The 10,046-nt window shown below is 40.4% G+C and overlaps 1 protein-coding gene across 1 annotated transcript; it reads left to right on the plus strand.

Moving 5' to 3' along the window:
- The first annotated feature begins 2,528 nt into the window (after nt 1-2,528).
- On the plus strand, nt 2,529-10,046 carry tnfrsf1b (tumor necrosis factor receptor superfamily, member 1B). The gene is made up of 9 exons (XM_074644105.1): nt 2,529-2,714; nt 4,039-4,144; nt 6,833-6,958; nt 7,071-7,229; nt 8,302-8,395; nt 8,475-8,767; nt 8,880-8,972; nt 9,118-9,173; nt 9,276-10,046. Exons 1-9 carry the CDS (start codon nt 2,664-2,666, stop codon nt 9,819-9,821), a joined length of 1,524 nt encoding a protein of 507 aa, XP_074500206.1. The 5' UTR covers nt 2,529-2,663; the 3' UTR covers nt 9,822-10,046.

Consider the following 10,046-nt stretch of genomic DNA (forward strand, 5'->3'; position numbering starts at 1 on the left):
AGATCAATAAGATCCATCAATCACTGCGAACATTGTGCCTGCTCAGTACAGATATCATCGGAGTGATGTGAAAAATCTGCACTACATCACCACAAATTTCAGGATGTGACTTCAGCAAAAAAAACAAAAAAAACGCACACACACCTAATATAGGCCTATGGCTGCATGTTGCAAAATGACTTCATTACTCCACCACGAAAGATTCATCACTTGACGTGTCTGTCACTGTGTCTCAATCCCTCAACCATAAAATACGCAGGTTTGTGAAGTGAATGAAATGGAACGGAGGCGGGAGAACGTGACATCCAGTGGCTGAATGTTATTAATGTTATCAAAAGTACCTTTAACTGTTATACTGTACTTTTGGGGATTAGTCAGCAGTAGCATACAGTATACAAGATTGGTGCACCAAAACCCACAAGTAGGTCAAACATGAAACTAAATAAATAAAAGGTTTCACTTCTGCTGGTCACGTTTTATGCTGTAAACAGTTAAACACTGAAAGTATGACATTCAAAAAACTCCTCAGAATTACATGATGAAAGTAATTTATTGTAAACAAAACATAACAAGACCACAATGGACAACAGGGCTGTTCCTGGTGTGCTTGAGTACCAGAGAAATGCTGAGGATGTGGGAGGGGAAACTTTATTATGAAATGTCAACGTCTCGCACAGGAACAAACAGAGTGAGGCATAGGGGCATTAAACCAGGCACGCCTAAAGCACTGCGGCTGAATTATGAGAAGACAGGTTTTGACTACAGTAAAGCAGTCAGTAGTGGGGGTAGAGTACAGTAAAGTAAACCTTTTTGCCTTTGACGTGTTCAAAGGAAGGTCAAAGAGTTAAGATTCAGTGCCTTGCTCAGTGACACTTCAGCAATGCCAAATACAGAGAACTTAGAGGAACAGTGTTTTCAAGGGATTAGCAGAAATGTAATATAATATCCATAACTACGTTTTCATTAGTGTATAATCACCTGAAACTAAGAATCGTTGTGTTTTTGTTAGCTAAGAATGAGCCCTTCATATCTGCATAGGGAGCGGATCCTCTTCATGGAGTCCGCCATGTTTCTACAGTAGCCCAGAACGGACAAACCAAACACTGGCTCTAGAGAGAGCTTTTCACGTTTTTATGTTACCTGAAGGACACCGTAGTTGTACAACATGATTGTGAAACTGTGGCAACGTGAGATGCAGTGCGCAAAACCGTGGTACAACCAGCCGCCGTCTGAGTTCTGTTGCTCCTAAAGTAGTGTTATTATGGTAAGGATGACCTTTGAGAGAGGCGAACGGCGTTACCACGGTTTTGCACTCAGTGGTTAACGTTACCTCAGTCTTAGAAAGGAAGGAGTGAGTGGAGGGGTACTCAGTTGGTTGCAATCTGCAACCACACCATTAAATGCCGCCAAATCCTACACACTGCACCTTTAACCTGGGCTGCTGGTTGAAAGATGATTTCTGTAATCATGCATGTGGAATGAAGATACCTTTATTATATAACTATTAACTACAATATCAGGCCACAGAGTAGAAACCCAGCAGCACAGATTCTTAAAAACACTTTGTGAATTATATTGATATTGTGAATAAAATTCTGCCATAACTAAAACAACTGCTATTACAGTTGATGCTGCACACCGAGCTGGGCTTTGTAGGACTGAACTCCATCTCATAAACAAGGAGAGAAAATCTAAGCAAGTCCACTTCCTGTTTTGGTCGTGACTTGATTTTCTTTGGCAAAAAGTCTCAAAACTCATTTCCCGCCAATTCATACAGGTGGCATGAATCACACTTGGAGCAGCATAGAGAGTTAACTCCTTTTCACACAGTTTCGTTTTTCGGCAACCTTCATACTATTCAAGTAAATTTCTGAATGATGGCATGAGATAATAACTTGTCATGTAAGGGCTTCTTAATTCCAGTAGTGGGACCAGGTCATTGGCCTTGGATTAAAAGGATTTCTGTATACTATAGGTTTTGCAATGATACCGTTTCTGTGGCGGAGAGTAACTCCCTTATGTGAAGACTTTGTAACTCTGCAAACCTTATATATGCACAAAATACTATATAACACACTAAAGGAAAGGGTAAAAGCACACAAGCATAATAGGACCACTTTAACTATTTAATTATGTGACTACTAAATGTAGGTGTATCCTGTTAAAGCGGGTGAATACTTGTGCAAACAGGTAATTAATTAAAATCCCTTTGTGGAGATTGGATTTTTTTTAAAAAGTCACATTAAATCTGCTTTGATTCATGTTGTAAAACAATAAAACTAACATAAAATGAAAACTTCCAAGGGCGTGAAGACCGTTTATATATTTTTTTCCTATAATTAGCTGCAGGGCAAGAAAAATATGAATTAATTGTATTTTTATGTTGTGTATACACAATAGTGTACCTGTGTCAATTGTGTGAAGTGTGTTAGTACAGTATCTTGTTTAACCTCATCTAAACCCTGCCTAACCTCATAATGTTGCTTCACAGAGAATGTAGGTTAGAGCCTGCCTGCTGGTTTCCTTCCTCCAAACACTCGGCTCACTTCAAGGAAATTGCTGCTGCTCGCACAGACTGCTGGCCCGCCTTTCTAAAATGTTCAGTACAGTGCACAGGCTGGTGGCTGTATCCTCTATAGTCTACAATTAGCTTTAAAGAGGCAATGAAGGACATACTTGTACTGCTGGTTCTGCTGAATGCCCACACTTCCAAGGTAAGCTTTGTGTCTGTCTGTAAGTCTGTCATGCATGTTTGCGGTATTTATCAGGGACTCTGGACAGGCTGGATATCAGCCAGCGTCCGGATTCTTCCAATGTCCAACACACTGCTTAAACATTATGTGAACTGTTAGATCAAGTATCCCTTTCTTGGATTAACTCAAGGGAGTGTGAAGTTAAGCAGGCAGAGTATTTGAAAATGTGTAAGTTTATGTCATGATTATGAAATTCTGCATTTTATCTTTTAAATATGTTTCTAGTCAAACTTTGCCACCTGTCATGGAGTCAACAGAAGAAGAATTTCTTTTTTTTTTTTAAAAACATTTCTTTTTCCTATCAATGCCAGTTTTGCCCTGTGTTTGACAATTACAGTAGAAAGTGTCACTGTGGTAGTGTGAACCGGCATGAATATTCAGTTTCGATTGCTTGGCATCTGATGCAGTTTCAGACTAAATCTCTCTCTCTCTACTGTCTTATCACTGTGCATTTCTGTTAAAGAGGATGAGTTAGTTTAGGAATGCAGCCTGGACGAAAAGGACAAAAACAGGATGTTCTCTTTGATAAGCTGCTAGTAATTAACAATGCAGAGCTCCTCAGAACTTTATCATCACATCCCGTGCTACCAGTGGTCTCACCACAGAAGCAGTCTGTGTGCTTCGGAACCGAGGGCTCGCCGCCTCCGTTTCCTGTAATACGAGAAACACACTGCTACTGTCAGCATATTCTAACTTCTGCTTGTCATTGGAGGGCACTGTGGTGAGACACTTTCAACTCTATTGTGCACAGGACAGGTGTATCATCATAATGTGCACTGTGTCAAACCAATACTGTAGTTCTGGTAGCTGTATTTATGATATTTTGGTATGTGTGAGGTTGCACCAGTTACTGCATGGGTGCAGTGCCCTAAGCCTGAATATTTTAGAGGGCCCCACAGAGAGGAAGAGATACTGTAGAGGTGAATACACCTACAAATTCAGAACAATGGCTGCCTGTTTGACCGTCTGCAGCTCAGGCTGGCAGCATTACCAGAAAGGAAAAGGTGGGCGCAGGTGTGGGCTGGCACTACTTTAAGCTCCTGTTCTTGTTTTCTCTGTCCCCAAATGACTACATTGTTGACTTTATAATTACTACTAAGAAAAATGTCTGGCTGACACAAAAGTGGGCTGCAAATATTTCCAACTGAAGCTCAAGGCCCCCCAGCAGTCCCAATGCAGCTCATTTGTGTCAGAGCATTACGAGAAAGACTTTTAAGTTCTTCGCTCTCCTCATCTGAACAGCACAAGATGAGTTGCTCTTGAGTATTGTCTCTCTTTCCCACAGGTCGACTCTCAGCCCTATCGGGCGGACTCAGATAGAAAGTGTCGCAACTCAACAACAGAGTACCTGTTAGGTGATTCTGACCTGTGCTGCAAGAAATGCCTCCCTGGTAAGTGATGACCTGTAAACACAGCAAGGACTGCAATTTGTAAAGTTTCTAAAATGAATAATAAGTGACTCATACCAATGCTCAGGTACAGTACACACTGTACTGAAAGACAAAGCCGTGAAACCTGTTGGTAAAAGCTGTGAAAGCAACAGCACCTACAATAGCTCAAGACATTTATCAGCTTCCTTGTTTCATACTCAGAGATAACAAGAAGTGTTTATTGGGTACACTATTCACTTGAGGAAAATTATTTGTTTAAAGTAGAGCTACAGTAGGCCGATAAATTAGCCAGGCCAATATATCCTCTGATATTAGCTTATTTCATACATAATTGGTATTTGTGCAGATAAGTAATGAGAAAGTGCAGTCTAGAGATACATGAAAAGTTAAAAATGTTTAACTGTTAAATTGTTAGTCACTTAACATTAGGCAGAAAAACATGGGGAAATTGGGTCCAGGTTGAAAAATACCAAAGTTACCCTTTAAATATGTATTTAATGGCTACATACATGATATAGTGCTAAAACACTGAAGCTAAAGCTGCAGGCCTCGTTGATTTTAAAGGGTGTAAGGCAACTTTTTAAAAAAATACACAGTTGGCCTATATCTCCGCATTTCAGTCACTCCTGTGAAAAAAATTAAATGAATTTGTTATTTTTTTAAATTTGGATTATTATTAAAGATATAAACTTAAAAATGAGAAAAGTACGCAGTTAAAACCGCCGAAGAAATAATAGAGCAATGGCCAAGCGTCAGGGAGTAAAAAACAATAAATTTGTCAAAAAAGAAGCCTATTAAGTAGGTATGATTGTTAAAAATTAAAAAAAATAGAGAGAAAATAACAGGAAAACTCATCTCTGATGCAATATTCACAGGAAATAATCTGCTCAAAATTCATCCAAATTGCTCGTTTTACACAAACTTCCTGCAGTTATTGCGTTCACTATTATGGATAAGTTTATCCATTTTTCTGTACTGTTAATGTTATGCACTGAATATTATATGAAAATCCATCAAATGTCACTTAGTTTGATAGAAAAGGGGTCCCTTAAGGAAAAAGGTAGGGAACCACTGAGCTACTATAGTATAGTGCTAATCATGAACAGGGATTTTTTAACATAACCTGTAACCCCACAAACTATTGTAGTTATTTAAAGATATGCTCCTTGGAAGTAACGTTCCTCGGTTAGTAAGTAGGTAAGCTAGTCACATGCTAATGATTAGCTTACAGGGCAGAAAACTGCTGCTGCATTGCACTCTCTATAAATAAAAATGATGTTGCTAATTATGTTATTACTTTTTTTTTCTCTATTGACTTGTACTTCTATTAAGCAATAGAGATGGGTGATACAATTGTAGCTCAGTGATGTGGGAGCGGCCAGCAGTGCAATGATGCAGCTCATGAAGAGCAGGAATGCAAACACATTGTCAAATGCATCCACATCAGTACAGACACGTTCTCTGTGGGAATTTTCCTCGGAAACATTTTCATCAGATCTGTCCTCCCCACATGTTCCCAATCTTCTTGTAAATATTTGGGCCATAAAAGCTGATGATTCGCTCACACAGTAAGGTGGTCTCATGTGCCTGCTGACCTCGTCTCTCCCACTCAGAGTGGAGTTAATTGTTTTGCATGTCACTTCTCTATGCAGTGAGTGAGGGAAGTTTACAATCTCTTACACTCAAAATTAACACTTTTAATTGCATTATTAAAAATTAGTAAGCATTCAATGACCTCCCCAGACATAAAATACATGTAAGGCAGTATTCTGCGTTGTACACACACATATGTATCACCATTTTATTTGGGACTGTCATGAGCAACACTGTTATAGGCATGAAAATGTGATGATATTAACTAGTAAGTCATAACACCATGGTGCTATGATGTACAATGACAATGTATGAGGAATAATGTGAAAGGAATCTTTTAATCTTTACATTTCCATCTGTTAGAGGGAATTTTGGAGTTACAATGCTTGTGTGCTGTTATAAAATGCATTTAAAGTGACGAACATGTGGCTTAAAGCTGAAGTAGGCCAGATTGGAACAAATATTATTAAAACAAGTTATTTTTATAAAACGGTCACTATATCCTGACAGTAGTACATGAAACAGGTAACCTGAAAAAAAACATGTGCCTCCTGTGTCCTCCGGTGTTCCTGACGGGATCTGCAAGATTTCACAGACCGGAGGAAAACAAGCAGTAAGAGCTGATCTGAGGTCTGCTGTCTATGAGAGCCGGCTGTCAATCACTCGCAAACTCCGACCAAACGGTTAAACTAGGCAGCGCTGATCAAATATGAATCAATATTCTGTTACTGTAATGCCTATTTCTCGCCTCAAATGTTTTCAGAAACATCTTATAGTGTACTGTTTAGCTGTAAAATTTGAAAGTTTGTGACCCGGCAGCCATGTTGAGATCTCTTGAGGAAATACCAAGCACCGCCCACATGACCGGAGCACAGCTTCTCTCTCTGAAAAGACCTGTGATTGGTCAAAGTCTCCCGTCACGGACTAGATTTTTTTAAAGCCTGAAAACAGAGCCGTTAGGGGGTGCAGAAGTCTAGTTATCTCTCAGAATACTTGAATTACAATATGCTGAAAGGTTATTGTGGACATTTTTGCCCAAAACATTCTGCCTACTGAAGCTTTAATATGGGTTCATTTATGTATATATTCTAACAGGACAGCATCTGACACAAGAATGCTCTGAAACTAATGAGTCCGTGTGTGAACAATGCCTGGCAGGCCTGTACATGGAGAGCTGGAACTACGCTCAAAACTGCTTCAAATGTCCCACATGCAAACAAAGTCAGTATCTGCACTGTAAATCTCTCTAAAGAATGTTGAAATGATTTATTTTTTTTGTTTTTAACACATAATTGTCCCTGTAAGCATAATATTATTTTCTACATACAACCAGTCAAAGGTCTGCAGGAGGCCCTGAGCTGCTCCTCTAGCACAAAGTCAAAGTGTGTGTGCAAGCCTGGGATGTACTGCAGCATGGAATTTGATGACCCGTACTGCACAGCATGTATCAAGTACAAGCTATGCAAAACTGGCTATGGAGTGTCTGTGGCAGGTACAGCAACTGCTATTTTTCAGTTATCACTGTTTGTGTGTTTTACCATAAATATACTTTTTTTAAACTTAGGCACAACCCTTTGTAAGATTTCCTTTTTGTGAGGTTTGATTATAATTATTGAAAATTGCATGCGTGAAGAATGGGATTACAGTTTGGAGAGTATAGAGTATAAGTGTTGTAATGGTCAATTCACAAGACGCGTTTCCCATTGACTATCTATCCACCAATGCTTTTATATATGTATTGTCATAACTATATCACATCCATCATAATAGTGGTTACTTACACCTGTCTCTAAGGTCTATATCGACCACATTTACTGTAAAACTTTATTATTAGTCGAATCCAGTGGGCTACCTCCGGTGTCTGAGAAGTGAAGCCAATGTGGAAGTGCCTTAAACTTGCATTCTCTCTAATAGCCAGCAGGGGGCGACTCCTCTGGTTGCAAAAAGAAGTCTGATTGTATAGAAGTCTATGAGAAAATGAGCCTACTTCTCACTTGATTTATTACCTCAGTAAACATTGTAAACATGAGTTTATGGTCTCAATCATTAGTTTCAAGTCTTCTTCAATACAGCATGATGTTCATTTAGTAAATTATGGTCCCATTTAGAGTCAGATAGACCATAAAGCAGGGTATGCTTTAGGGCGGGACTACCTTGTGATTGACAGGTCGCTACCACGCTGTTGTCCGGTCTGGGAGTTGTCCGTGTTTTCGTCTTTAACCCTTTCACAGTGTGTTTTCAGTTCATGAAAGTTAATTATAACCTTTTTGGTCGCCTTAAAATGTCTTATTTAGCGTTCGCTGGTACTTAAATCTACCCTCTCGTGTCTGCTTGCAAAAAGCCAACATGGCGACGGCCAAAATGCTGAACTCTAAGTCTTAAAACGACAGTCCACAAACCAATGGGTGATGTCACGATGACTACGTCCACTTCTTGTATACAGTCTATGGTCTAATCCAAAGTATAACATTTTACATACAGTGTGTAGTATAAAGTTCAAATGAAATGTGATGTCAAATGGTGAAATGTGAGTAAATGGCAACATGTTTGGGTGTTGTTCTCAGGGACAGGAAATGCAGATGTGAGGTGTGAAAGGTGCCCCGATGGGACGTTCTCGAACACCGTCTCCTCCACTGACCGCTGTCGCCCTCATACAAAGTGAGTGAAGGATACTCACATCTGTACACAGCTGTTTGGAGCTCAGATCTTTTGACCTCTCCCTCTGTTTCTCCAACAGCTGTAACGGGAGGGTTGTTGTCAGAAAAGGCGACGCTACCTTGAACACCATGTGTGGACCTGAAACTTTGACATCCAACACGCAGCCTCAAACCTCAACAAAACAGCCTCACACTGAGATGGTACTCACAACTAGAAGCACAGCGATGAGCACAGTCTTAGCGACCTCAGACTCCAAGGCTCCACGTGGACCGACAGACTCCACGCTGTCTGTTAGCACGTTCGTTTCAGAGGAAGTAACAAACTATTCGACAAAAGCCCCGCCACCAAGCACAGTATCTGCCAGCACACTGGGTACGGTGACTGATTTTGTGCTTCTAAGCAAGTCATCGTGAGAAAACTGTGAGATCTAATTGTGTTTCATCTCTCTGCCTCTGTATTGTGTATGTGTTCACCTCTCTGTTAGCTGCTGTCATTGTCTGCGTCATTGGAGTATTACTTTTCTTCATCCTCATCGCTGTCATTCTGCTGCTCCGTTGCAATCGAGTCTGGAAGCCAGGTAACTGCATCCTGTAAAAAAAAAAATGCATTATTCATGTTCTTGTTTTGTTTTGTGGAAAAGCTATGATTGTATCTACGTTATATTTATCTTCAACTTGAAATACAGAATGATAATGATCATTATTTGTCAACATCTTTATCAGGAACTGATGAACATCCCAAAGTAGATGCAAATGGAAACTGCGAGAGTGGTGATAAAGTGAGTATTCCTCTGCTTTTCTTTTTGAATACCTTTTTAAACATAGGTGTAGCCATACAGAATACTGAGAATCAACCTTTTTTTTATATATTTCCACTGCAGATCAATCCGAATTATTTGGGGGAAACGCAGCTGGCCTCATTCACAGTAACCTCACCAGAACAACGGCATCTGCTGCAGAATGGGGAAGCCAGCAGTGACCACAGTCAGTGCAGTAACAATACTGAAACTTTAACCCGAACAGACGGCTGCAGCAGCCTGGAGTCCATCGGCCCTTTGCAATCCACCCTAGCTCTTCACGATCCTCACTCTGCTCTGTCGGAGCCCAGGTCTCTACACTCCAACATAGAGCCCTTCACGCCCCAGCCCAGCATCCCCATACAGTACTCCTCTCAGCCCTCCTCTCAGCCCACCAGCCCACAGGTCATCAGCCCCGTGACCACCAGTCCCCACGTCAACGTCAACATCACTTTCCACATAGCAAACGGGTCTTGTGGCACGCCGACGTCTATCACGCCCACAGACTTGAGGCAGGTTGACTCTAAACTGCCCTTTGGAGAGGAGGAGGAGACGTTTAGCATCCCGCAGCAAGAAGCTGGAAAACAATCACTGATGTCAGTGCAGGAGAGTGAAAGTTACAGTGCATGAAGAGTCACCTACGTGAAAGACTGATGATAAATCCATTTGCTTTTTTCTTTCTGTCATGATACAACATTGAAAACAATCTGACTGGCTACAAGATGCACTTGTAGATGTGGCATGTTTTTATGAGGACAACAAGACAAGCTTAGTTCTGTTTCCATATCAAAGTTATCAACAGTGTGTTTATATGTATATACATTAAATAAAGATGTGAATATTGTCTTTCCTTCA

The sequence above is a fragment of the Sebastes fasciatus genome, chromosome 1 (genome assembly GCF_043250625.1).
Source record: "Sebastes fasciatus isolate fSebFas1 chromosome 1, fSebFas1.pri, whole genome shotgun sequence".
In the NCBI taxonomy this organism is placed as follows: Eukaryota; Metazoa; Chordata; class Actinopteri; order Perciformes; family Sebastidae; genus Sebastes; species Sebastes fasciatus.

Coding starts and splice junctions, on each gene's coding strand:
- tnfrsf1b (XM_074644105.1), top strand. CDS start 2,664: ATGAAGGACATACTTGTACTGCTGGTTCTGCTGAATGCCCACACTTCC. Junction 6,959..7,070: donor ATGTCCCACATGCAAACAAA/GTCAGTATCTGC, acceptor ACATACAACCAG/TCAAAGGTCTGCAGGAGGCC. Junction 8,973..9,117: donor CAATCGAGTCTGGAAGCCAG/GTAACTGCATCC, acceptor CATCTTTATCAG/GAACTGATGAACATCCCAAA.